The sequence below is a fragment of the Piliocolobus tephrosceles genome, chromosome 9, assembly GCF_002776525.5.
Source record: "Piliocolobus tephrosceles isolate RC106 chromosome 9, ASM277652v3, whole genome shotgun sequence".
In the NCBI taxonomy this organism is placed as follows: domain Eukaryota; kingdom Metazoa; phylum Chordata; class Mammalia; order Primates; family Cercopithecidae; genus Piliocolobus; species Piliocolobus tephrosceles.
Window position 1 is genome coordinate 130,592,309 of NC_045442.1, and position 27,530 is coordinate 130,619,838.

Genomic DNA, 27,530 nt, shown 5'->3' on the forward strand with positions numbered 1-27,530 from the left:
AAAAAAAAAAAAAAAACAAAAAAAAACTTGAGCAATGAAAGTCTTAAGAGAGAAGGTTTAAAGGAAACTTTGATAAATTAAAAGTTGGGAAAAAAAGGAAGGAAAATAAGTAGCCTAAAACAATCCACATAAGAAAAGAAGTTCCCAAGGACTCTGTATAATTATTATAGAGCCCTTCTACTGGGTCTTAGAAATGTAGGCTGTTTCCAGAAAATTCTTCTTTAAATGTCACTAGGTGCTTGCCAGTGATGTACATTTTAAATACTGATTCTGATTTTCTGAAAAATAGGATTTTCCGGCCGGGCGCGGTGGCTCAAGCCTGTAATCCCAGCACTTTGGGAGGCCGAGACGGGCGGATCACGAGGTCAGGAGATCGAGACCATCCTGGCTAACACGGTGAAACCCCGTCTCTACTAAAAAATACAAAAAACTAGCCGGGCGAGGTGGCGGGCGCCTGTAGTCCCAGCTACTCGGGAGGCTGAGGCAGGGGAATGGCGTAAACCCGGGAGGCGGAGCTTGCAGTGAGCTGAGATCCGGCCACTGCACTCCAGCCCGGGCGACAAAGCGAGACTCCGTCTCAAAAAAAAAAAAATTTTTTTTCCCAGAGGCAGAGGAGCCAACCATTCTTGCCACTAGTAGACTGATGGTCTAGTGGCCTGAAAGTATTATTGTTTGATTTTAAAAGTCATAATCCTAATTTACCATTAGTCAAGTGTGACTTTTGCATCGATGTGTTTTGTCTTTTAACCAGTAAGCATTTACCAGTGATGGGACAACAGTGTAGGCATTAGAATCCCTGGAATCCTTTTCTGTAGTTCGTTTGGTTGTCAAGTTCCTTTGGTACTTTTTGAAGTGTACCTGGCTAGAAATTTTTTATGGAATGGGCCTGTTTTTCCTTGTTGCTGTTTTTCTTCTGGTATCTGGTATGAATATAGCCACTCTCGCGTTCCTTGATTGACATTAGTATGGTAGGTCTTTTCTATCCTCTTTTAACCCGTTTGTGTTTTCGTATTTAAAGTGGATTTCTTGTGAGCAGTGTGTAATTGGGTCTTGTTTTTCTTATCCAATCTGAAAATTTCTGTGTTTTTTTTTTTTTTTTTTGAGATGACGTCTCACTCTGTTGCCGGGCTGGAGTGCTGTGGCGTGATCTCAGCTCACTGCAACCTCTGCCTCCTGGGTTCAAGTGATTCTCCTGCCTCAGCCTCCCAAGTAGCTCGGACTATAGGCGTGCGCCACCATGCCAAGCTACTGTTGTACTTTTAGTAGAGACAGAGTTTCACAATGTTGGCCAGGATGGTCTTGATCTTTTGACCTTGTGATCTATCCGCCTTGGCCTCCCAGAGTGCTGGGATTACAGGCGTGAACCTCCGTACCCGGCCCAATTTCTGTCTTTTAATTCAGAGCGTAGCCCATCTACATTTAAGAGGTTAATGATGTAATGATATGATTAAATTTAAATTCTTCATCTTGCTGTTTGTTTTCTGTTTGTCTCTTCTGTTCTTCATTTTCTTTCCCTTTTCCCTCCTTTTGTTTGGGATTAAATGTGTATTTTTATCTCCTTTTTTTGACTTATTAGGTATAACTCTTTCTGGTTTTTAGTTGTGCTTTAGGGCATGCTTCTCCAGCCAGTGGGCCGCCTGCCGCCCAGGACGGCTTTGAATGCAGCTCAGCACAAATGCACCAACTTTCTTAAAACAATATGAGTTGTTTTTTTTTAAAAAAGCTCATCAGCTGTCGTTGGTGTTAGTGTATTTTATTACGTGTGGCCCAAGACAGTTCTTCCACGTCCAGTGTGGCCCAGGGAAGCCAAAAGATTGGACCCCTTTCTTTAGGGTTTTCAGCTGACCCTCTAACTGTGCTAGAGTCCGTGTAATTCACAGAGCAGCATACCTCTTGACCTTACAGCCATGCTCTCCCATTTACAGGCACGCTCTCCCATTTACAGCCACGCTCTCCCATTCTCCACTTCTGGCCTGTGCTGTTGTCATACATTCTAATTCTACACAGTCATAAGCCTCACAATACATCGTCGTTGTGTTTGCTTTAAACAAGTCGTTTTTAAAAAGATTAAAAATAAGAAAAACGTGTTTTATGTTTATTCAGTATTTACCATTTACAGTGCTGCTTATTCCTTTGTGTAAATCTGGACTTTCCTTCTGCCTGGATATTCCTTTAGCATGTCTCGTACAGGTCTGCTGGTGATGGATTTTTTTCAGCTTTAGTATGTTTGGGAAAATCTTATTTCACCTTTATTTATGAAAGGTATTTTTGCTGCATGTAGATCTCTGGATTGATGGGGTTTTTTCCTTTCTGTGTTTTAAAGATATTCTCTCTGGTATACATTTTCTGTGGTTTTTATCACCATCCTTCTGTGTGTAATAAGTCTTTCTCTAGCTGCTGTGAAGATTTTGCTACTGGTTTTAAGCAAGTTGATTGCAATATACTTTGGTGTGGATTTCAAACTTCTTGTACCTGAAATTTATCGAGCCATTATTTTGTTAAATGTTTTCTTCTCCCTTTCGCCCTTTTCTTCAGAAAGTGTCTAGCCAGCTGTTTGTTTTATTTAGTGTAGTTTTAATTTCAGACACTGTATTTTTCATCTCCAGTGAAGTTAGATTTGGGTCTTTTAAAAAAATCTTCCGTGTATATTTAACATGCTCAGTCTTTACCTTTTATGGGATATGGAATATACATGCAGTAAATGTTTTATGCGTATTAAGTCTATCGTCTCTACTATTGTCTCTATCATTTCTAGGTCTAATCTTTTGCATTATAGGTTGTATTTTTCTGTTTCTTTGCATGCTTTGTGATTTTTGAGGAGATGCTTGGTGTTTTAAATTTTACTTTACTGAATATTTTTGTATTCTAATAAATATTCTTGAGCTTTGTTTTGAGATGCGGTTAAATTACTTGGAGCCAACTTGTTAGGTGGAATCAGAGCAGCCTTTTCTCCAGGGCTCATTTTCCCCTCGGCTGAAGCAGTGCCCTTCTGAGCACTGTCCCTGCTATCCTGTGGGTTTAGGAGAGTTTTCCACGGTGGCTAGTGGGAAAACAAACCATTCTTGTCTTGGTGAGCCTGCCCTAGGCTTGTTCCCTCTCATCCTTCAGGCAGTTGTTTTCCAGGCTGGAGATGTGGGGAAGGCCATCTGCAGGCTTACCCTGCGGGCTCTGCGGCCCAGGCACTGAGGGCCACCAACCCCCGCCCTGCACCCCGTTCATGTCCCTCTCAGGGATCACACTCATGTACATGCTGGGGTTCAGGGCCTGAAACCATTCTTCATGTATTTTGTCTTTGTTTTTTTTAATTGAGTCATCTGGGAGAGTAAATCTAGACCATCATGGCCAGAAGCAGAAGTCCAAGCAAGGTTGTTTTTTGTTTTTTTTTTTAGGTTGTGAAATTATCAGCCCAGAAAATGGTGTGATAGTTTTCACATTAATTTAGCTTAATGGTTTCTTGAGAGTAGGGGAAGCTGTAAGCTGTTTTTCTCTGTGGCATTGTGATTCTGATTCTGGAAGCCCTGCTGAATCCTCATCCTTTTTGGAAGAGAAATTTACTAGGCATCATGGTATGTTAGTTTGTTTAAGGATAGTTCCTTCAGATAATGCATTTGTTAAAAAATTTTTGGTGAGGACAAAAAGTGGCATCGTTGAGAATTAATTTCTAACATCTCTATTTCCTGTAGGAAGTAGAAGCACTATTTAAAGGAGATAATTTACCAAAATTTATAAACTGTGAATTTGCATATAATGATAATTGGTTTATTACATTTGAAACAGAAGCTGATGCACAACAGGTAAGTTCTTTCCACCATCACCCTATGAATTGCATAGTTTACCAGTTTTTAGTATTAGTGCATGTTGGGACTAAACTTGGGCGTTGAGATTATTTGTGATAGTAAGTTTGAATATAATCTGCAGAGGAAATCAAGTTGTAGAAACTTAAATGAGTGTATTTGTATGGACAATTTTTATAGCAATATAAAAAGCATGTGATTTTACTTTCTAAGGACAGCAAGCTAAGCAACCCAGGAAAATCAGTTTTGTTCTTCTGTCTAGGCAGAGAAAAGTTTTACTATTTGCAAAGTGTTTGGGGGAGGGGATTTGAACCTAATCTTCATCTCCCAGCAGACTTCATTGTATGTTGGAAGATGCTTTTAATGGTATTGAGAAGTAAGCTCTGTAAGGAGGTATAAGGAGTTAGTAGTTTTCCTGCCCTTAAGGGAAGGAAGCATCTTATTTGTGGGGAAACTAACACATCTATTATGAAGTATTAAATGGTATAAACAATATCTGGGGTTCAGAAAAGAAAACACAGAAACCTGAAAGATAGGTTTGAATTGGATGGAGGGGGAAAGGGCAACGGAAGATAGAGTAACCATGTTTGTGGAGCTGAGCGTGAGCTCTGCCAGCCTGCATGGCGAATGTGATCGGATGAGACTGAATCAGAGGTGCAGCGCCTTCACAGTTTTATAGGGGTTTAATGTAGAATTAGTGTGGAGAAGAACAAGGAGATATGTAAAGAAGATGTAAAGATCCTAATCCTTTTCCTTCCTGTCTGGTATTTCCTGAACTGCATACTCCTAATCTGAAATTGGGATTAATACTAGGAACTCAGTATTCATCATTTTCCACCAGGTCAAGGTTCTTAGCCAGTGGTCTTTGGGAGACTTCTATGGCATCTATTAATACTTACAAAATTGTGTACAAATCTTGTTTGTGAGAATTTGGGGTACACGTTCCATAGCTCTTATGAGGTTATTTTAAGGGATCTGTGACCCAGGGGGTGTCAAGAATCATCATTCTAAGTTCTGTTCACCATAATTTAATTATATATTTCCCTATTTGAGCTATTGAGTGAACTATTGGTGCCTCTTATTCATAAGGTTAATCACATGGAATTTTGTACTTAATTTTGCCCTTAGGCTTACAAATACCTTCGAGAAGAAGTCAAAACTTTTCAAGGAAAACCAATTAAGGTAAGCAAGACCATTGGTTATTCTTTGTTTATTTGCAAATTGATGTTCTTAAGTATTCTAATAGAAACTTACATATTTTCAAACAGGCGCGGATAAAAGCAAAGGCAATAGCTATAAACACATTTTTGCCAAAGAATGGATTTAGACCCCTGGACGTGAACCTGTATGCCCAGCAGCGCTACGCGACATCGTTCTACTTCCCTCCTATGTACAGCCCCCAGCAGCAGTTCCCCCTGTACAGCCTGATCACCCCCCAGACGTGGTCAGCAACGCACAGCTATCTTGACCCACCCCTGGTATGTCGTTTCTTTACTAGGAATTTATGTTGTAGACACTATGCTAGATAATTTGAAGGATTAAAATCCTCATCTAATAGGAAACCAGGTATGTGTGCAGTCTGACATAGTAAAGTAGACCTTCAAATTATGTGGGGGATTTTAAATTTAGTTGAGAACAGAACTTATGCATAAAGAACTTTGGATTACTGTGATCGCAATCATTGCTCAGCCCCTCTCCCATCTTGTCATGCAGCTCTTAGCAAGATTCACAGGGCAACAAGAGCTGTAGTGTACCTGGCGTCCCCTACACAGAGGACAATGCAAGGGGGATTAACTGAGGAGGAAGAAGTGTTTAATAGGCTTCTGACAGCAAGGCCAAGGAGAAGGCCTGCTCTTTCACCAGCCTTATTTTACTCACTTCTCACCAGCCTTAGAGTTGGTTGACATGATTAATTTTTATGGATTTTGGCCTTTGTTAAGGCTGTGGTTGGAATTCATAAGTCTGTACTAGATCTAGACATTGTCTCTTTGTGTGCTGTTATAGATGCTTGAAAGATCAGGTGAGTCCTGGGTGGGAATTAGCATGAGTTTGGTGGCATTGGATGCACGAGAGTCAGCAGTACACGGATGAGCACGTCCTTGAAGCTGAAATCTAGTTGAGAAGTGAAGATGGGTTCATGGACTAGAGGTTTGCCTGAGGTAGCAATGCAGGTTAGTTGGAATTGGAGAGATTGAAGGGTAGTATACATAGAAGGTTATGGTCAGAAAGCAGAAATTGAGTTAGTAGCTTTGAAAAGAGTTCATTTCCAGGGTTTCGCTGTGGACTAAGGGAAAGACTGGGTGGTCCTTGGGGTCGGATGGCTGGGAGCTAGGCACCCCGATGGGCAGGGACGTCACTGCTGACAGGCAGAAAAGGAGGGTAGGTTCAGAGCAGAGTGAACTCGAGAAAACAAATGCCTGTATACGAAAAGTGAAGATATGGGCACATCAAACAACTCAGGCTGGAAAAGTCAAACATGCCAAGGAGACACACGTACAGAATGTGTACAGAATGGCAGAACGAGACAGACAGGGCTTGTCAGGGATTGTGCTGTTGTCTAGGTTGAGCTTTTCGGGTTAAGTACGAGTTTTTCAGAAGGAATCAAAAGAAGGAAGTTTCATGAACAGAAGACGGTTGTGGATTCATGGGTGTTGGAGCTGAAGCGTAGACCGGTGGCAGGGAGCTGGGGAGCAGCTGGAAGGTTCCAGCCTAAATGCGCAGGTGCTTAGCTGTCCTGAGGCTTGTGGGCTTTGGCCTCGTGCTTGTGGGAAGTTGTCTAAGGTTTCTAAGCAGAGAAATGAAACCATACTCCATTTATAAAATAGCTCCTAAGGCCGTGTGAATTGCAGGCAGGGACGGAGAGATTTTCAGAGGCCCCCTGTTCCCTTTGAGTCTGGAACCACTGCAGCAGAGGAACCTTTGGTAAAGTTACTTCTGTCTCTTTTCAGTAAGTCCTAATGGTAAGAAAGTTTCTGGTTTTTTGAAGTAGTACATCTGTAAAAGTGTACCCATGGCTGAATACTTCCTTTTCCCAAAAAGCATATCATGAGAGAGCCTCAGAGAGACTTTAGTGTGTAGGCTCTGGGTGTTGAAGAATCATCGCTGCACGTGGCTTGCCATGCTTATCCTTTTGGTTCTTCCTGCAGCAGTTGCTTCTCCCGTTTCTTTAATCATGGTTGACCCTCCTGGGGACTCTTGGGGTCCTGGGTCAGCTTATGGCCTTGACTCGTGTTGTCCGTTCAGATTGCGGTGTGTGCCAGCCAGCTGGTCCTGCTCTGAGTCTTGAAACTGGGGCTCTCCATCACAGCCTTTTACTTGCTCTAAAATACGTGTGTCCCTTGTTCTGCAACTGAAAAGGTCGTGCTTACTAATCCAACAAGTAATAATAGGAAGTTATAGCATTAATAATCAACTTTATTTTTTATATATGACCAATTTTATTTTTTATCTTGAGCAAATTTACTGGAATATCAGGGCTCTGTCTGTAAAATGACTTGCTTGAAATGAATAGTCTTCATTGCTCTTCCCGTGATTTACAATCTCAGATCTAGGTCAGCATTCACAGCTCCTCCTGTGTGATGTTTTTTTTTTTTTTTTTTTTTGAGATGGAGTCTTGCTCTGTTGCCGAGGCTGGAATGCAGTGGCCTGATCTCGGCTCACTGCAATCTCCGCCTCCTGGGTTCACGCCATTCTCCTGCCTCAGCCTCCTGAGTAGCTGGGACTACAGGCGCCCACCACTACACCCGGCTAATTTTTTGTATTTTTAGTAGAGACGGGGTTTCACCATGTTAGCCAGGATGGTCTCGATCTCCTGACCAAGTGATCCGCCTGCCTCGGCCTCCCAGAGTGCTGGGGTTATAGACGTGAGCCACCGCGCCCAGCCATGTGTGATGTATTTTTAAAGAGTCCATTCTTACAGCGTATAGAGTTTCTTAAGTAGCAAATTGGAGATTCTAACTTCCCTTTTGTATGATTTTATTTTGGTCCCAAGCTATCTCTAATATTCTTTTTCTGTTATATCTTCCAGTTAGCTCTAATTAAGGAGAATTACTTGCTTTTTTCCTTTTCTTTCTCTCTTTCTCCAAACGAGGGGGGCTCCATGCCTATCTCTGTCACTTTAGTGACATTGAGGGTGTGGACTGTAAGGCCCTCAGGAACTAAGTGCCCTGCGTCAGGAGCCTTAGGAGCAAAATGTCAGTGATTCAGAATGTATTGGAAACCATGGGTCCAGAAGCCAGGGAATTAGAGTGATTGATCTTGTTTTTTGTTTGTTTGTTTATTTTTTGTTTTTCTTTAAAGGAACTGTTTTTACACTAAGTTTTATCTTACTTTTGTATGTATCTAGATTTTAAAAATAGTTGGCCGATACTTAGAATTCTATGCTCAATATTTTTAACTGCTTAAGATCTTTTAGGTATTCTGTGGCCCTTTCTAATTTCTTCTGGATCTTATGTTAGTATATTTGCATGCCATGTTTACCTTGTGACTTGGGGAATAATGAGGATATGAAAATACCCTGGTCTGCAGAGCAGGACTTGTGTCGAGATAAAGTAAAGGCGCTGTCAGGCTGTGGTTGGATCAAGCCGAGTGAGCAGCAATAGGGTTAGTGCAGGTACAGGTGCTCCTGAGATTGAGAACGTTGATGAATTGTATTAAAGCCATCAGGAATCAAGACCTGTTGACTTCCTGCCAGCGATGGAGGTAATATCAGACTTACATGCTAAAGGTTACAACACTTGTTGGAGCCCACGCACTCTTGACCATGTCTTTCCTCTCAGTGCCAGTTTCCACGTGTCAGTTCTCCTTGCTGGATTGTTGTAAGGATTGGCTGAAAGGATGCACAAAAGCTCCAGCCTACTTCTAAACAGCACCCATTGGCGATAAAATTGTAAAATACGTGTCTCAACATGAGTCATGACTCTGACAACATCAAGAAATGCCGTCAGTTTCTACAGATTTGTTGGTATTAATGAAATTGAAGTCTGTTTTATGGTTTCTTTACTTGTCTGTTTTCAAATGAATCTAGGTAACTCCATTTCCAAATACTGGATTTATAAATGGGTTTACGTCTCCAACGTTCAAGCCTGCGGTGTCTCCTCTGACTTCTCTCAGACAGTATCCTCCTCGAAGCAGGCAAGTTCCGGGGTGGTCCTAGTGCTTTTGGTCTTTACGCTACTGCCCCTCTGGAGCTGGGATGAGAGAGCTTTGATCACTAATCCTGCTCCTCGCAGACAAAGCCACCTGAAGCACACAGCTGCATTCTATAAAGACTAAGCACTACCATCTGGTGTGGGTGCCTGCCTCAGATTCTCTGAGAGGAGGCTCTGGGGCAACTTGTACACATCACGTGTGCCTGATTTTAATTTGGGCCTGGACTGAAAAACAGCAGAATCGTGGCACATTGTTAATAGATTTGTGTTATCCTATGCGTTAGGAGTTAACCATTCCAAATCCTATTTTTATATTTTATTAAATAGAAAAGCAGATTTCAGCTTAGCTATTCCCTATCAGTATGCATGTTATGTAATGCCTTGATCGTTTTATAATTGAGCAAATAAAACCATTTTTGTTTACAGGAATCCTAGTAAATCTCATCTGCGGCATGCAATTCCTAGTGCGGAGAGAGGACCTGGGTTATTAGAAAGTCCTTCAATATTTAACTTCACTGCAGATCGATTAATTAATGGTGTCCGGAGTCCACAAACAAGGCAAGCAGGTCAAACTAGAACACGGATACAAAACCCTTCAGCATATGCCAAGAGAGAGGCTGGGCCTGGGCGCGTGGAGCCAGGCAGTCTTGAATCCTCTCCTGGTTTAGGGAGGGGGAGGTGAGTTGTTGAGCAGCTACTGTGTACCATCATAAACTACTAATATTTTAAAAATTCTTTAATTTAGGTCTGTTTTGTAATTGTCTTTATGTCACAGAAAATCTAATTGAAGGCTATAAACATAAAGTGTTTTATATAATTGCTGAGACTTAAATGGCCTCATCTTTTTTGGAATATGAAATGGTTCAGTGAGAACTGTAGATGTTCTAGATCATTATCTGATGAGAACTTTAGATGTTTTAGATCATTATCTGGTGAGAACTGTAGATATTTTAGATCATTATCTGTAGAAACATTGGAACTCAGCAGTCATAGACTCCATCCCATGTGCCTGCAGTCTCCTCTTGGCAGCGTCCCTGGCTCACCAGGCCCCTCTGCGAGAGCGGTGTCCAGGCTCTGCCCCATGGCTGCTGGCCTGGTGCCCTCCAGTGGGGTGTGCACCAGGCACTGCAGGTGGAGCCTGGAGCAGGTAACCAGGCAGATCAGGACTGAAGTCTGATCTCACTGGAGGGTTGAGACTAGCCAGGATGGTTCGTGGTTGTGCTTCCTGCCCACTGTTTTTGGTTTTAATATTTTTTTGGCATCAATCCTGTAGTTGATTTTTTGTTTGTTTTTAAGACAGGGTCTTGCTCTGTTGCCCAGGCTGGGGTACAGTGGCATGATCATGGCTCACTGCAGCCTTGAACTCCTGGGTTCAAGCAATCCTGTTGCCTCAGCATGCTGAGTAGCTAGGACTTCAGTGCACACCACCATGCCTGGCTAGTTTTTAAATTTTTGGTAGAGACAGGATCTCGCTGTGTTGCCCAGGCTGGTCTTGAACTCCTGGCCTAGAGCCATCCTCCGGCCTCAGCCTTCCATAGTGCTGGGATTACAGTTGTGAGCCACCGCACCCGCCCATTGTTGATAAGGCCAGTACTTGCCTTGATAAGGACCGTCAGGATTTCCCTTTCATAAGTGACAAACAAGTGACTTGAATTTCTGAGCTTTTTCTGAGTTTTCTGTACACAAAATGTACAGCACTGTGCCTCATGTGCAGACCCCTCTTCCTGTTGACCCCGTGCACACGCTCTGTGCAGTGAGAATTCAACATGAAGAGGCATCAGAAGCATCTCATTCCTGCCCATAATGATTAAATGAGCACATAGGAGTTGCTGCAGGGATTGTGCAGTGGCATTGGAAGGCACCATGGTCTGGGAGAGCTGGCACTGGGCTGTCTCACAGGAAACGTGGCATCAGGCTGCTCCACAGGCCTTGGAGATGCAAAGCCGAAAGGGGCCCACTGTGTCATGCAGAGTCACTGACTTCAGGGAGTAGTTGCTAGTCCTGGGTCTCAGTTTGGGGTTCTTAAGGCCCAGAAGCTTGGAGGGAGGAGGGCTGCAGAGCTGGGGCTCAGACTTGGGACAGAGCCCCACTCATCAAGGCCACGTGGCTCCCTCTGAGGGGTATCAGTTGTGGGCATGGTGTGGAAGGAGGCAGACTGGATGGACCAGACCTCGGCCTCAGCCTCCTGTGCCCTTCAGTGTGCCCTGTTCATGTGAGCGTCACAAGAAGCTTCCTGGCAAATGAAAGTGGGGCTTGCTGAATTCCAGCTCCCTCACACAGTGTATACAGGTGGCTTGGGGCCTGCTGAATTCCAGCTCCCTCACACAGTGTATACAGGTGGCTTGGGGCCTGTGAATTCCAGCTCCCTCACACAGTGTATACAGGTGGCTTGGGACCTGCTGAATTCCAGCTCCCTCACACAGTGTATACAGGTGGCTTGGGGCTTGCTGAATTCCAGCTCCCTCACACAGTGTATACAGGTGGCTTTGAAGCTGAGCGTCCAGCGCTTGCTAATGAGTGTGTTCTACCCAGGATACCCTTCAGCAGTACTTGAACTTGCAAATGCTGCAGTGGTAACAAGTTTATGCTTTTGCCTAACAGATGCAGATTTTGCACCAATGGAGACCCTCTGTCTCCTCACCAAGGGAGGACAACTGTCCTCCCACCTGAAACCCGAGCACTGCAGCAGGGAGTGGTTTAGGAAGCGTACACCAGCACGGGCACAATGGGCGGGGAAAGTCCATGCAGCTCCTGCAGCCTGTTTCTGCAACCGGTCCTGAAGCCAGAGCTGACCTTCATAACCTCCTCCTTCCCTCTCTATTGAGAAAGAGCTTGTTCTGTTTCGCAGGGAGTGCTCCAGGCCTTGCTTGCCCTGAGAACCTGATCCACAGCAGCCATGCCTCCACCTCCTCTTTTTGGGAGGGTTTGTTTTGTTTCCATTAACTTTCTCTATTGGGCCAAAGTGCTACGATACCCTGGAGAACCCCTTACCGGAGTCCAGACACACGTCCCTACCCTTGCATGGCGGCCATGGCAGGGCACAGCCCAGCCGGGTTGAATGGCATGAGGAGCCCCAGGTGCCAGGTGGCTGCCTTGGTGGAGCTACTGTTAGGGTTATTTGGGGGGAGCACACCTCTTCAGGGTCTCTTCATACCACCGCATTCAGAGTCACAGGTGTCACAGTGGTGTTTCTATGGTGCTGGGACCACCCTGGGTCCCTTGCTACCCCTTGTGAGCTGGAACCCGCCATGGCCCTGTCGGTGAGCCTTGGCTCGGCCAGCCTGCTCTCTGCATGGTGGGCACTGACGTGTTCTGCAGCTGCAGGTGGGCTTCTGGGTCTGACACGGGTTACGTGGAGCCCAGTGAGCGTGTGGGGAGTGTTGACTGGGCCCACTGATGGTGGCTGGGATAGGACTCCATGGCAGGCAGGTCTGTGTCCTGGACACCAGTGTGTTCCAAGGGATGGGTGCCCCTGTGTCCCAGCCGGTAGTGACGAGCAGGCTGCCCTTGGTGGGGGGATGCACTGTGCCGAGCCCTGCAGGATGTCCTCTTCCCGCACTCAGGGCAGTGCCTCTGGGCAAGCAGGTGCTGGCACCATCCATCTCACACCCCTCCCAGGTCCCCGGGGCCAGTTGAGTCCTGTCGCACTCCGGACTCTCATCCGGTTGCGTTCCTAGCTCTGCTCATGAGCCATCGTAGCCCCGCCTTTCCACCAGTTCTGAATCGTGGCACAGCAGAGTGGACGTTCAGCTCCCTGGATTTCAGGAGCACCACCTATTAGGGAGTGGTGCTGAGCCAGGTGTGTGTTGGGATGGCTGTCCATAATGCAGGCCCAGGACCCTGTCTCCCTGTGAGGCCACAGGCAGGGATCCGGGACAAGGAGCACCAAGCCCCCTGTTCCTGCAGGAGGGTGGGTTGTCAGGACTCATGCCCCACCTGTGGCTCAGTACTCACCCTGTCCCATAGTCTGGCTTGCAGTCTCCGCAAGGCCCCAGGAGAAAGCCAGGAGCTATTTCCAGGAAGTTTTCTGTAGGAGGTAATAGGGATTTGCTCCAGAATCCTAAAGGTTTGTGCCATCCCTCCCTTAGAGGGGCTGGCCCATGGTTCCACGGAGTGTTCCAACGTTAGGCCATCTTAGGCAAGACTACTTTTTGGTTTTCTCTGAATGAAGGAATTAGTCAAGACTATGTCTTAACTCCTTTCTAGGTTATGTAATGCAAGGCTCTTGGGGGAGTCTTTGCATTCCATTAAATTATAAATTGAGATTCATGTGTGTCATTTTGACTTGTTAGACCACAGAAGCCTGTCCAAGGAAATGGGAGTGTCTTGGCCATCCTAGTGTCCCAGGTCTCTACGTGAAGTCACCACTTAATCAGTGTGTGTCTTGTGGTTATCCGCTGCGTGTGTGGCATGGCCTTACTGCCTGTGGGGGGTCCAGATCGTGGTTCCTGAGGCTGGCAGGCGAGGACAGGAAGTCTTTGGGGCACAGAGGTCCTTGTGTGTTTTTTGTGGGAAGAGGTCTGCCGTTGAGGCAGCAGTGGAGGAAGCTGAGAGGGCAGAGGAAGGGATGGGACGGAGTATTTGAGATCTTTTAAGTCTGATGTAAAGCAAATCTGCGCCGGGAAGATTCTCACCACCGTTTTAAACAACTCACTATGGAGCTCAGTCTCAGATTTTATGTGTCTTGTCATTTTGACCCAGGGGATCTTCAGTACCGACTTCTCAGCAGACCTCCCAAGGAGGCACCAGGGAGGTGGTTTTAGTCACTGTTTTCTTCCTTTCTCTGTCACTTGCCTGGCCTTCCGCGTTAGTCCCTTGCTGTAAACTTTGTGTTGCTCCACTTATGCTTCTTAGAGTTGGGATTCTAGAATTGAAAGTCATCTTTGAAAGGTTTTAAAGTGATAAAGACTGAGTTGATGTGTACTTTGCTTATGTGAGTGCAAACGTGCTCAACAATAAATTCTCCAAGTGGGAAAAAAATAACAGTCTTTCACTTTCCACTCCTAGGAAGAATTCCTTTGGCTACCGGAAGAAAAGGGAGGAGAAGTTTACAGTGAGTACATAAAGCATATGCCTCTTGACAAGACATTTAAATCTAATTTATACCAAACCTGAGATTTAATTAAATGGATTAAGGTTAAGACACAAAAATGAGCATTTCAAAAGACTTGTAACCTGAAATCCGCTAAGTAATAACTGACACCCTGGCTGGCCTAGGAGGAAGCAATTGTAGAGGTTTTGGAAATAGCAATGTGCTGCACGGGACTCCATCGTGCACAGGCGTTTGTGCTGTGGCATAGGCATGGCAAGGAGCTTGCTGTCGCATGCACTGCAGCCTACACATGGGTGTGCACGTGAGCTCTTCTGTGTGGCAGCTGTACCAAAGAGTCTGAAATGACTGAAGCCATTCATTTCAACGAGCAGAGTAAGCATCTTCCACGGAGCAATTTGTTTGTTGGTGTTTTTCCTTCAAAACTTTCGAATACTCTCCTGCTGTGTAGAAAGCATTATCTCCTTTTGCTGTAACTTACTGGCAGGACAGACCCAAACATAAGTGATAGGTTTTTGTGGCGGTAAGTACATGAGACATGGTGATTTTGCTTGGGTTGATTAAACAGTTTCTCCTGTGGAAAATGTTTGTGCTGGTCTTTAGTGGAGGTTGGCATGGACTTCTCCACAGCCAGTGGTGGGACAGCACGGTGACAGAGTTAGCAGTACCCACAAAGATAGGAAGGACGGCACGGTGGCAGTTAGCAGTACCCGTGAACCAGTGGTGGGACGGCACGGTGGCAGTTAGCAGTACCCACGAAGATGGGAGGGACGCCTCCACGGGCTTGCCGACATGGAATTCCGTACAAGGAATGCTGGAGAAGACCTGGACAAATCCTGGCCCAGCCCCTCCAGCCATCACACAGGTGCTTTCTTATCACAAAAGATACAATCTCTGTTTAGAACTCAGAAATTCTGCCTTTCATAAGGTCGGCTTAGTCTAGTTTTTGTTTAACTAGTTGATAAGGCAGTTTTTATCGGTGAATTCCATTTGTAATTAGTGAATTCCTGTAACCATTTGGGCTAACAAGGCAAGCATTTAAACGTGGGGCACTGCTGTGCCTGCTGTGATGTTTTCCCCCTGGTTTCTGTTCCGTTACGTTTTGCCGTGCTTTCCTGATGCGTGTTTTCATGACCTCAGAAAGGTCCAGATTCTTTTTCTGTAAGAGTGTGTGAGCCTCGGGCCTAACCACGCCCACGGGACCTGAGCAGTACTCAGACCTCACCCAGGGGCGCTCAGATCCTAGAGAATTTTAACACTGTCTTCCAAGTCAAGTCCCATCTGTTGACGATGTCATTTTGTAACTCCAACATCTGGGCAGTTGTTGCCTGCCTCTTTTGCTTCTACGAGTTGAGATTTAAATACGTTTTTTGGGAAGGCTGTCTCTCTAATGATGTTTATCTTCTGAAAAGCTGCGTTCACCTCAGAAATGTGCAGATGTTTAAAACCGCTTTGCCATCACAGTGGCCATGTGTAACTTAGAGCTTTGCAGGATTATTTCGAGCATCTTGTTCACAATACTAGGTTATAGAGAGCGTACAACAGCCAGCTGCTTAGTAGGTAACACGCTTTCTGCCAAGGACACCTAACTGGGAAAAGCTAAGCTAAAATTAGGCACCTGTCCCATGGAGCAGAGAAGCAAGTGGAATGCCCAACACAGACTGTACTGGGGTTTGTGTCACAGACTGGGATTTGTGTCAGCCTGAATTCATTTTCATTCTTTGACCTGCTTTCACTTCTGACGTATTTTCTCTGGAATCTACTGATGCAGGGATTCACCTGCCTGTGTATAAATTTTGGAGAAACATTGGCACTGTCAAGTTAGGTGAATCCCATGAGAGTTTTGCTTCCTGGTCAAGGTAGCTCATTGTTTCAACTAAAAATACTTGTATTCTTTAGTAAATATAGACTCATTTCTAAACTAAATATACACTCATTTCCCCATTCTCTGCCACGTGGCCTTCAGCCGAGGAGCTGCGTACTCGCAAAATGACTGCCAGCTTGTTAAAGCGGGTTGGTAGATCATTTTCCAATAAAAGGTGTTACCGCCTTTCTCCTGAGATTTGGGCTTACAAAGTACACTCTCTTCTTATACTGAGTTTGCTTTCTTGAAGTCAAAGAATCTGATTAGAATTTGTTATCAAATACTGTGTTTTTAATTATTAAAAAATATGACTTTCATTAAGTTTATTTTCAGAGAATTCAAGCCCCCTCCCCTTTTATTAAACCACTTTTTTGATGCACGTGTGTAAAATTTCTTACACAGGTTGTGGAGAGTGTCATATATTGTTCACAGTTTTCTTTGTGACTTACATTAGAAACTCTGCTGTAATAGCACAACATTTGTCTGAAAGTGGGAAAGTTTAATGTCTAGACTCAGGCTGTCCTGCTTTCCATCACTCCAGGGCGCCTCCTTTGCCTTCAGCTGCCCCTGCTGTTTGTGAGTGCTGGCCGCCATGGCTGGACGGCTCTTTGGATGGCACCTTAGCCTCACTGTGTTCTTGGTGACACGTCTCTTGGGCAGCAGCATCCTTGAGATTGCAGTTTTAAAGCTCTGCTCTAGATGGTTGAAGTTGCTTCGATTGGGTGAAGAAGCCCTTGTCTGGGTTGAATAATCTGCTTGTTTCTACAGATATTTTCCGGACTGGTGTGGAAATGAGAAGCTGCTTGGCCTTCTCTCTCCACACCGTGACCCCGGGATGTCATTCTGTTGCAGAGCAGCCAGACACAGTCTCCGACGCCACCAAAGCCTCCGTCGCCAAGCTTCGAGCTGGGGCTGTCCAACTTCCCTCCATTACCTGGAGCTGCGGGCAATTTGAAGACAGAGGACTTGTTTGAAAACAGGCTATCGAGCTTGATAATAGGACCATCCAAAGAAAGGGTAAGGGATATATGGCACGTCTGAGAGTTGCCCACAGTGTCTAGGTACGGGTTCCGTGTCAGGCGCTTTGCGAGGCTCTTTATACGTGTTTGTTTTTAATCCTCAAGAGAGGCTTGGAGGCCATGTGATTGCAGAGACCACACAGATTTGGAGTGAGGCCAGCCTTGAACCCAGGACTGGGCCTTTTCCTTGACCTTGCTGTCTGATGAAGTCAGAGGTAGAAACCTGTGCAGTGATAGGCTATACACACCCTTTCTCTCGCCCAGAAACTTAGATTGCATTGTCACTGTTGTTCAGACCTGCCTTTATTTTACAAAACAACAGAATGAAATAGAAGAACTGAATAATATTGGAAATAAGTAAAATGTGTAGTAATCTACATGAGACAAGGAGCAAGAAGCCTGGGAGAACCTCACTGTAGTGTGGGTGGCTTCTGGTGACGTCTGGGCTGCCCCACGAGGTGCCCCCTCGGCTGCAGTGAACATCATCCCAGGAGTCATCCAGAGCTGCAGTTGCCAGAGGACGCTCAGCCCAGCGCTCTGGCCTCTAACGTGCTTAGCGAGGTGAAGGTGGGACTTGTCCAGCTGCCACACCTGACGCTGGAAGGCTCTGGGAAGTGCAGAGAAAGTTTTCTGCCCAGTTACCTACTGTGCATCGGAAGAGCCCAGGAAGAGCCTGCTGAGCACTCCTGGTTGCTCGTGTGCCCTGTGCCAGGGCCCTTTCCCCGGCTGTGCCCCAGAGCCACCGCGTGTCTATTCCATGCCACATGACCATGCCGCCTGCTCCCTCACCCAGGTCTGCAGAGTCAGTGTCTCTTCCCCCCAGGCTTTCGGGAAGGCACTGCATTGGATAGAATAGTTCCTCAGTTCCTTGGGCAGAATTTAGGTGGATTTTGATGCAGCATCTTTACACTAAAAGCCAGGTGACGTGTCTAGTCCTTTGTATATTGGTAGATGATCATGCCCCTGTGTTCACCCTTGGAGACTGAGTACATTCCAGGATTGTCAACACAGCCTTAAATTTCCACACCATCATTTCTGAGGTATTAGTGCCTTGAGAAGAAATGTACTTTAAAGATCTAGTTTTCCAACTGTGGCCTACTCTACCCTTGGTATTGAGTGAAGGAGAAGAGGCAGGTCTCAATCTTGCCTCAGAAACAGCGGCTACTGCTGTGCCCAATTTGAGTTTCTGTGTAAGGTTTCTCTTGAAGAATGAATTGCTGCTTTGAAAAGCCTGACCCTGAGCCTCATGCCGCCACCCAGGTGTAGTGGGCTCCATTGCTGCTTCTCAGGAGCTTCTTGAGTCAACAGCATGGCCCTTGGGTTTCAAAGTGGGTTGGAGGCTCCAGAAATGATGGGGTTCAGCGCTTCCCCTGTTGACATGGAGCTCGTGATGGTCACTCTGACTTGCTTCATGCCTGCAGTTGTGGATCTGCATTTCATTTGCATTGGGACTGAACATAGCCTGAATGAATGGATTAATTAATTAATTTAAGATGGAGTCTTGCTCTGTCGCCCAGGCTGGAGTACAGTGGCATGACCTTGGCTCACTGCAGCCTCTGCCTCCCAGGTTCAAGTGATTCGCCTGCCTCGCCTCAGCCTCCCGAGTAGCTGGGACTATGGGCATGCACCACCATATCCGACTAATTTTTGTATTATTTGTAGAGATGGGGTTTCACCATGTTGGCCAGGCTGGTCTCAAACCCCTGACCTCAGGTAATCCGTACACCTCAGCGTCCCAAAATGCTGGGATTATAGGTGTGAGCCACCGCACCTGGCCCCTACCCTGAATTTAAAATGCGCTTTTACAAAAGGAGTCCTTTGCCATCCTGTTTCCACCAAGCTGGATTCCTGCTGGTTGAGCATAGAAGTCGCAGCAGATTCTGGTTCTCAGGCTGGAAGGGCTCTCAGTCTGTCGTCAGCCTTCATCTAAGGGCAGAAGTGTGACGATCACCTGCCCTCCTGCCTTTTTTAAGTTGCATGACAAGTGTATCGTTACATCCCACATGCATAAGATCAAGCACACATGAAATAGCCACTGCCCAGGGGTCCCTGGCTGGAGTAAGGAGGGAGTAAGTTTCACTCCATCCTTAGCTTCCTGGCCTTGGACGAATTAACTTTGAGGTATCGGGCCTCAGTCTCCTCACCTGTTGAGATGGGGGCGTTCGCACACCTGCTTCCTGGGGTTGTGAATTCAGAGAGGGCTGGGAGCTCACATTTATACAGGTGTGGGGGTGCCGATTGTTTTTCTCTCAGCTGTGTGAATGAGTTGTGTTGAACTGTATTAGGATTCGACACTCAGCAGACGTGCGTGTACTGTTGTGCCATGCTGGGCCCACAGTGCCAGGTGGGTGAGATGTGTTGGATGCCTGTTCAGTTAAGAAATAAGCTTGCAGATCATCATTGCGGGAGAGGAGATAAGGCTCGTGATGTAAGAACAATGGAGCATTTGCCGAGAAAGAGAAGGGTGGGCGCTTGTGTGGGGCAGAGGACAGTCCTGGGCTCTTTGCAACATTTTTGCTGGAGAAGACCCTTCTCCCCTGTGTCCTTGTGCCGCTCTCCCAAGGCTGTTCACGGGTGGGGTGAACGGGTATTGGTACCAGCTCCGCTTAGTGCCGGCAGGATTCTGATGAACACTCCTGACCCTGTTTCAGACCCTCAGTGCAGATGCAAGTGTGAACACCCTTCCTGTAGTGGTCTCCAGAGAGCCCTCGGTGCTGGCTTCTTGTGCTGTATCAGCAACATACGAGCGATCCCCCTCCCCAGCTCATTTACCTGAGTGAGTATTGGAGTTCTCCCAGCGCCTTGGTGTTTACTGACTTGAATGGCCTGTGATGTTGCATGAGATTCACATATTGGGTGGCATTTTTACAGTGATCCCAAGGTGGCGGAGAAACAGAGGGAAGCCCACAGTGTGGACAGACTTCCTCCTGCCCTCACTGCGACCGCTTGTAAATCGGTGCAGGTGAACGGAGCCGCCACGGTACGTACCTCGTGCCTGCCTTCCTGCACGACAGCCGCGAGGCTCTGGTGTGAACAGACGCTGCGCACTCCTGCACCTGCTCGTTTTTTAATCACATCTAATTTGGTGGGTTTTTATTTGCGTCTGTCTGTGTTGTGTTTTCTGTACAAAATATGCTTAATATTTGCTAATAATTTTCCACTAACTACTCTAGTTCTTTCTCGGACCACCATGTAGTCCTTTTATTTCAGTGTTGGTCAGTAGAGGTTTCTTGAGTAGTAACAGGACACCAGCTCCTGCTTCTCCATAGACTTTAGGATCATTTCAGCACTTCGCACGCGTGTGTGTGTGTGCGTGCGTGCGTGTGTGTGCGTGCGTGTGTGTTTGCGTGTGTGTGTTTGCGTGCGTGTGCATCATGTGTCTGATGAAGAGACGGGAGGAGCAAGATGCTGGCCCCCAGCCTCCAACCCCTGTGGGCCCAGCAGGCCTGAACCCCAGTGACTTCTTTCTGCTGTTTTCCCTACTGGGTGAACCGTGGCCTCTCTTATTCTGAGTTGTGGCCTCTGTAGTTTGATCTTGGGTGAGCTTTTTACTTGAATTTGGGAGTTTAATCCCTTACTGTCCCCTGGGCTGAGTCTAAAAAAGGATTTTTGTATAGGTCAAAATTAATACTTTCAATAATAATAATAAAAGGAGAGGCCGGGTGCGGTGGCTCAAGCCTGTAATCCCAGCACTTTGGGAGGCCGAGGTAGGCAGATCATGAGGTCAGGAGATCAAGACCGTCCTGGCCAACATGGTGAAATCCCATCTCTACTAAAAATACAAAAAATTAGCTGGGTTTGGTGGTGGGCGCCTGTAGTCCCAGCTACTCGGGAGACTGAGTCAGGAGAATCACTTGAACCTGGAAGGCAGAGGTTGCAGTGAGCTGAGACTGCGCCACTGCACTCCAATCTGGGTGACAGAGTGAGACTGTGTCCCTAAAAAAAAAAAAAAAAGCTAAGGGAAATATTTTACTTTTCTGTTGTTTAGCCTTTATGCTTCCACTTATCTGAAAACCCTATTACACATTTCTTTGAAGATTTTAGCTGTCTTCATCATTCTTACACATTTCCAGTCCTTTGTAGTTTGAAATGTGCAAAACATTTTTATGTAAAGACTGTGTCTGAAGTTTGCCTTTCAGGGTTGAGTACTGTGTGAGGGTCCTTTGCCCTCCGTGGGCACCTGGGACACCCTTCTGTTGTCCCGAGGTGGCGGAGTGAGCGCAGGCAGCATCCGGACTCCTCCTGGGCTTCCGCATTGCCCAAGCAGGCTGAGGGCTGGGTGGGGATGGCGTTCAGTCAGCCCTCTTCTCCCTCACGCCTTTTCCAGTTTTATCCATTACTACAGTGGCACAGCGGGAGTGTTACACGGCAGGGGAAACTAAATCATTAGATTTTATAAACTTTTTAAAAGTTAAAAACACTAGTGAAGATAGAAACTTAGTTATAGTTGAAAACTCTTTTAAGTGAACTTGATTACCTTTCTTGTCCCTGGAGACACCATTTCACACAGGTAACCCAGGATTGTCTGTTTCCAGGAATTGCGAAAGCCCAGCTACGCAGAGATTTGTCAGAGAACAAGTAAAGAGCCTCCTTCTTCCCCATTGCAACCCCAAAAAGAACAAAAGCCAAACACTGTTGGTTGTGGGAAGGAGGAAAAGAAGCTAGCAGAGCCCGCGGAGAGATACCGGGAGCCCCCAGCCCTCAAGTCCACACCTGGAGCCCCCAGAGACCAGAGGCGGCCGGCCGGGGGCCGGCCCTCGCCCTCGGCCTTGGGGAAGCGTCTCAGCCGAGAGCAGAGCACTCCCCCCAAGTCTCCTCAGTGAAAACCGTACGTCTGGGAGGGGTCGCAGAGCGCTGTGTTAACCACAAACGACACTCAGTGCGAGGCGAGCCGCTGGTTAGGAGCTTGCAGTGTCTGAGGCCTGTGGGATCCTCAAGTTGGTTTTCTTCTGTGAGTTGGATTCTCCCCCTCTTGAAAAAAAATCGATTTTTCAGGATTTAATTAATACAAACCTTATTTTAGGTTGGTGCTTAACTGGAGGTGATGCATAAGTCTGATTTTTTTTTCCAAGATAGAGAAAGCATTTATCCTAACAAATTGGTATTTTTTATTAAGCCTCCATGTGGCTCTGAATGCAAGCTATATATAGTGAGTTTTTCTAAATTAAGGGAACTCTGCTACTTTTTTTTTTTTAGTAACTGGTCTGCAAGTGCATATCTCTAGAATGTCCCCGCAGATGAATGAGGGCCAGTGGCCTTGGCAGAGGCAGGTGTGGCCTCATAGAGGCAGTGCTGGCCGCGCCAGGGCAACAGCACTGATGTGGGAGCTGTGCTTCTACCTAAGCCGTTGGTGGGGGACTCTGGCATTTAAGAATGTAGAGAGCGCGTCCTTTTTGATCTCCTGGGCAGAGTGAACCTGCAGCGGCCACCCCAGAGAGACCTGAAACCTTGGTTCTGATGCACTGCAAGCAAGTAACCAGCTTCTCACTCCAGTTTCAAGTGGCTATTATGTAATATAAATTCAAAGCACATTGTGAATAGAACCGAAATGAAAACATACACTTGGTTGCCCACTGACATGTTACCAGAAGTTGTTCCATGATGTTGTTTTGACCCCTGTGAGCTGACGGCCCCAGCCCTGCTCTGTGCACATTTCTGTCCGTGTTCCCCAGCACTCTGGTTGGAGAGAGTCCACATCTTCAGCTCCGTGTGGACATCGTCCCGTACCTCTGCGTCAGCACATGGATTTAAGAGTTACGTAATTGTGAGAGAATGGTGTTTGTGGTTTTTCCCCCCTCTTTGGCTGGTGGAGGATAAAGTTCCTGCTCTTTTACCTCCAAGACGAGGGCCTCATTGATTCACTTCCAGAAGTGCTGCACTTCTGAAGAACAAGGATGCACTAAAGTTAGCAAGTTTATAATAAAGTTAAATATAAATTATTTTGTTTTAAAATGCCTCAAATTTTTCTTTAAGTATTCTAAGCAGCAGACATTAAAATAAGAATATTTCCTGCTAAATGTAATCATACACTTTATTCCACAAAATGTTATTTAACAAGACTGAGGGTTTTTTTTAAGAAAAAGTTATTTCCATCCAATATTTAAAGACTTGAATTTTATTTAAACTTGAAAATGACTTTGCCTTAACTTTTGTATAAGACAGCTTAGAGTCCATGGAGCCCGGCCCTGGGTTGGCGTGAGTGGGTCAGAGTTACTCAGTTACTGTGTGGATCTCCTGTCGCTGGTTTTACTGAGTAAGCATAGTGTAGTACAAGAGCTAGCAGTAGTTTTTGTAATATACCTTAAAGATCTTCAACAGTTGATCTTTTTTCAGAATGTTGGGAAATCCTGTAAATGCAAATAGTCAATACTGTATTAAATACGTGCACTCGGGAGTGTGCTTCGCTTGTACAGTTGTAAATAATCAGAACATATGAAAAAGGTACCTACAGAGAAAATTCTGATACAAATTATTGATATATTATAAATGTTGCTGTTGAGCTGGATGTAGATAAACTAAATGTTGTGGTTTGAATATTATTTTGATTTGTTGAGATCTTCTTTTTTCTCTTACATCGGTGTGTTGAACTGATTCTGCCTCTTTGCTGCAAAAGGGAATTGGAAAGTCTTATTAAAAGCCTCCAGATGCTTTCATACTCTTTTAAAATGTATGTAAATGCATACTAATCATACCTAAAGTGAAAGAGTTTTAAAGTATGTAGAGAGCAAAAACTGGCAGGATCGTAAGTGGAGGTGAAAAGTAATCTGATTAAAATCACTTGCAGCTCAGCATGATTGACCTGCCAGAGGAAACATGCCTGACATTTTTGACCATTTCCTTTAAAGCAGTTGCCATTATTCAAATACAGAGAAACAGCCATAGGGCTAGTGTTTTTCAAATGCATTTTAAAGAAACATGGGGATTTATTTTTTTGTAATTGTCAGTTCACTGACCAAAAAAAAAAAAGAAAAGAAAAATCAGAAATAATTGATCTCTGAAACCCAGACTCTCAATATTCTAAAAGCTGGGAGGCAACCCCAAGGCCTGGCCTACGAGGTGCATCTTTGCTACAGAAGGACCAGGGGCGCCATCAGCCATTCCCAAATCACAAGGCCCTGCCCCTCCGCCAGTGAGTCCTTGGTTTTTAATGATGAGAAGTCCTTTCCCCCGAGGTGTGAGCGTTGCAGCGCAGTGTGTGTGTGTGTGGTTCGAGCCAGCTTAGTCCTTCACTTTGTTTGTTGGCTGAAGTGTGAGCTCAACAGCTGTGTGAAGAGGGCAGCGCGTGTGGTAGCCAGTCGCCACTGGAGGGCTCTGCTGCCATCCGGTCAATACACTGTAGTTACTGCCTAGCCAGCAGCAGTCTTTTGCATCAAGAGCAGAAACCTTACTCGGATGCGATTTTTATAGCATCCTTTTTAATTAAACAAAGGTGAGACACAGATAGCTATATAATGTCCAGAAACCCCTGATGCTATTTTGAAAGTGTCCACTCAGAAGAAAATGAGAGTTATCATAATGGGAAGCTGTGGTGGTCCACGCCGACTGGGCTGTGTCACATACAGCGATGAGAGTGGCTTTCATGCTTTTTTTTTTAAGTTAACACCCTCCTTTACCCCCAGCAGTATCTCAGGTTATAGAATCAGAGATGCAGCAGCGACAAATGGCATTTTAACTTGTAAAATCATGTGATGATGCTTATCATTTTGAAATAGAAGAATAAAAACCCGGCCCCGTTGCACCAGACGTGAATTTCAAGTGGAGTCGTCGTTCTCTGAGAGTGAGTGTCTTGACATTTCCACCCAGGCCCTCCTGTCATCACATCACCGGCTGTCACTGGCGGGTGGCAGTAAACGTCCTGCGTTGCTGTATTAGGATCTCTGCAGTTCAGGCTTAACAACCGGTTCAGTGTATCCGGGCGACGGGTAGCGGTGGCGCCTGCCTGTCTGCGTGCCCCGCTGGCGAGCTGTAGTTGTGACTTGTGTGCCTCGCGGCCCACTACCGGGCTGCAGACAATCGAGGCGAGGGCACTGGCTGCCGGCAGTTCACGGTGTGGGGGCCGCGTGGACGCTCCTTGAGGGTTTCGTTTTGTTCTGCTTCTTTTCATTAAGACTGGAATCAAGCTTACATGTAAACTATTGGTAATTTAAGTTTCCTTTGGTGTCATTCAGTGTAAAACTGTCTAATTTGAAAAAAAAAATGTAGGTAATGAAAATAAAGATTTAGGCACTGTTCAATTTTTCTTTTGATTTTTTTTTAAAATTAAAATTTCTTCAAGAATGCATCTTTTCTAAACATAGTTTTTTGTCTATTCCCATAAGTGTGCATGAGAAAGAGACAGGGGCCTCATTGGATCCTAAAGGCTCCTCACCCACGTGGGGGCTGGTTGCAGCACACGGGGCTCACCCTTTGTGTTTTAGGGGTTCCAAGTGAGCATTAACACCAAGTGCTCATGGGGAGAGGGTCGCTACCATGACTGCCAAGATTGACTGCAAAAATAGACGTTCCTGTATCAGGACTGGATTTTGTTACAGTGGCACTCTCCCCAAAGCTGTGTCCATAAAGCCGTTTGGAGCTGACGTTGGGTCCTCATGGTGATGGACTGACTCATCCTTAGGCAGCAGTGATGTCTGCACTAGGAAGAGGCTGGCGGGAGGCGGGGCCCCTCCTGTGCCAGGCACCGAGTGGATGGGGGACTGATTCAGATGTTGGTGCCTTCCTCCTTTGTGCGTTGCCTTTTCATGCCATCTTCCCATTTTTACTCTCTTTTTCTGATGGAATTGATATTCTTGATCTGTTCAGGCTATTAAGCCTTTGTTATATATGTTACAAATATTTTCTTTCCGTCTACCAGTTGTCTTAACTCTTAACGTTATTTAGAATAGTATCTTTTACAGTGTTTAATTATTATGTAGTAAAATTTATCAATCTTCTCCTTTGTTGTTTGCGTGTCTTAGACTTAAGGTTTTTTCCCTACTCCAGAGTCATAAAGTTAATAGTGTGTATGTTTGCGCCTTTAATCCAGCTGGGCCTAATCATGTGTGTGTGGTGTGTGTGCTTAGGCAGGAACCCGATTTTACTTTATGCCGTGTGGAAAGTGTCTTTTTCCAGTATCACCAGTGAGTTCACTGTCTCCCCACTGGTCTGCAGTGCTGCTTCTGTTCCTTGCAGACTTCACACGTGTTCATGGGATCTCCACCTGGGGTCTCGAGGGTCTCTATTCCACACTGCCTATTTATTTCCCTTTCTGTCCTAACACCATAGCGTTTAACTCACCTGGCATCCTGTGTTGCTGAGAATTTCCTTCATAGAACTCATCACAGTGTGATCAACTGTGCTCCCTGAGGGCAGGAATTATGCCATCTGAATCACCAGCTTCTCCCTTGTCCTTAGCACGCCATCTGCAAATTAGCAGATACTCGGTAAATGTGTATTAACTCCAAGTGTATTTTGTGCCTTCTCTGTGCACAGCCCTGCCCTGGGAAGAACTAGGATGAGGTATTGATTTGCTATTGCCACATAACAAACCCCGCCATAACTCCCTGGATGGAAGTGACCTCCACGTATCTGTGGGTTGTCTGCAGGGCTCTGCTGAGGTCAGCAGGTCCCACAAGAGAGCCAGGGCTCGGTCTCCTCATGGCTGTTAGAGATGTGCAAGACCCCAACCCTAAAGGTTTATGTATTCCGCCCCCATCCCCCACACTTTGAAATTGTTGTATTCTATTCCTTGCTATATCTACATATTTTAATAATGCAGAGATCCCATGTTTCTCTAAAGCATTGGATTGAACCAACTGAAGGAGTGCGTTGTCGCTCGTTGCACGTGTGTCGCTCATTGCTCGTGTGTCGCTCGTTGCCCGTGTCGCTCGTTCATGTGTTGCTCGTTGCTCGTTTGTCACTTGTTGCTCGTGTCGCTTGTGTGTTGCTTGTGTTGCTCATTCGTGTGTTGCTCGTGTGTCACTTGTGTGTTGCTCGTGTGTCGCTCGGTCGTGTGTTGCTCATTGCTCGTGTGTCGCTTGTTCGTGTGTCGCTTGTTGCTCGTGTCGCTTGTGTGTTGCTCGTGTGTTGCTTGTGTTGCTCGTTGCTCGTGTGTCGCTCGTTGATCATGTGTCGCTTGTGTGTTGCTCATGTCGCTCGTTCATGTGTTGCTCGTGTGTCACGTGTGTTGCTCGTGTGTCGCTCGTTGCTCGTGTGTCACGTGTGTTGCTCATGTGTCACTCGTTCGTGTGTTGGTCGTTGCTCATGTGTAGCTTGTGTATTGCTCGTGCGTCGCTCGTTCGTGTGTTGCTTGTTCGTGTGTCGCTCATTCGTGTGTTGCTTGTTGCTTGTGTGTCGCTCTTGTGTTGCTCGTCGCTCGTGTGTTGCTTGTGTGTCACTCGTTGCTTGTGTGTTGCTTGTTGCTCTTGTGTCGCTCATGTGTTGCTGGGCCTGCTGGGGCACAAGCCGTTTCTGATCCAAGTCAGCTGCTGGTCTGCTTAGACAAAGGTGTGTGGGTGTCTCCACCATGTAGAGGAGGGACAGCAGGTGAGGCCGTAGGCCAGGAAGGAAGGGCACAGCCTAAGCATGCGGTGGCTTAGCCAGAGACCCTCGTGCACCAGCTTACGGAACTTGTGTCAGCCCAGGCCATAGCCAAGTGTGTGATGTCTTGGAGCATAT

The 27,530-nt window shown here is 46.0% G+C and overlaps 1 protein-coding gene across 3 annotated transcripts in view; it reads left to right on the forward strand.

The window, feature by feature from the left end:
- The window catches only part of LARP4B (La ribonucleoprotein 4B), a 124,486-nt gene extending 99,375 nt beyond the window's left edge, over positions 1–25,111 (forward strand). The window contains exons 9-18 of one of the 3 annotated variants that reach the window (XM_023192442.1): positions 3,684–3,794; positions 4,923–4,976; positions 5,063–5,272; positions 8,821–8,927; positions 9,371–9,622; positions 13,952–13,997; positions 16,711–16,875; positions 19,529–19,653; positions 19,749–19,962; positions 21,413–25,111. In XM_023192442.1, the coding sequence (XP_023048210.1) occupies positions 3,684–3,794; positions 4,923–4,976; positions 5,063–5,272; positions 8,821–8,927; positions 9,371–9,622; positions 13,952–13,997; positions 16,711–16,875; positions 19,529–19,653; positions 19,749–19,962; positions 21,413–21,700 (1,572 nt within the window). In that variant the 3' untranslated portion in view covers positions 21,701–25,111. The remainder of the gene's footprint in view (positions 1–3,683; positions 3,795–4,922; positions 4,977–5,062; positions 5,273–8,820; positions 8,928–9,370; positions 9,623–13,951; positions 13,998–16,710; positions 16,876–19,528; positions 19,654–19,748; positions 19,963–21,412) is intronic. The other 2 variants (XM_023192443.2, XM_026454785.1) reach the window with 2 other exon arrangements.
- Positions 25,112–27,530: the final 2,419 nt, after the last annotated feature.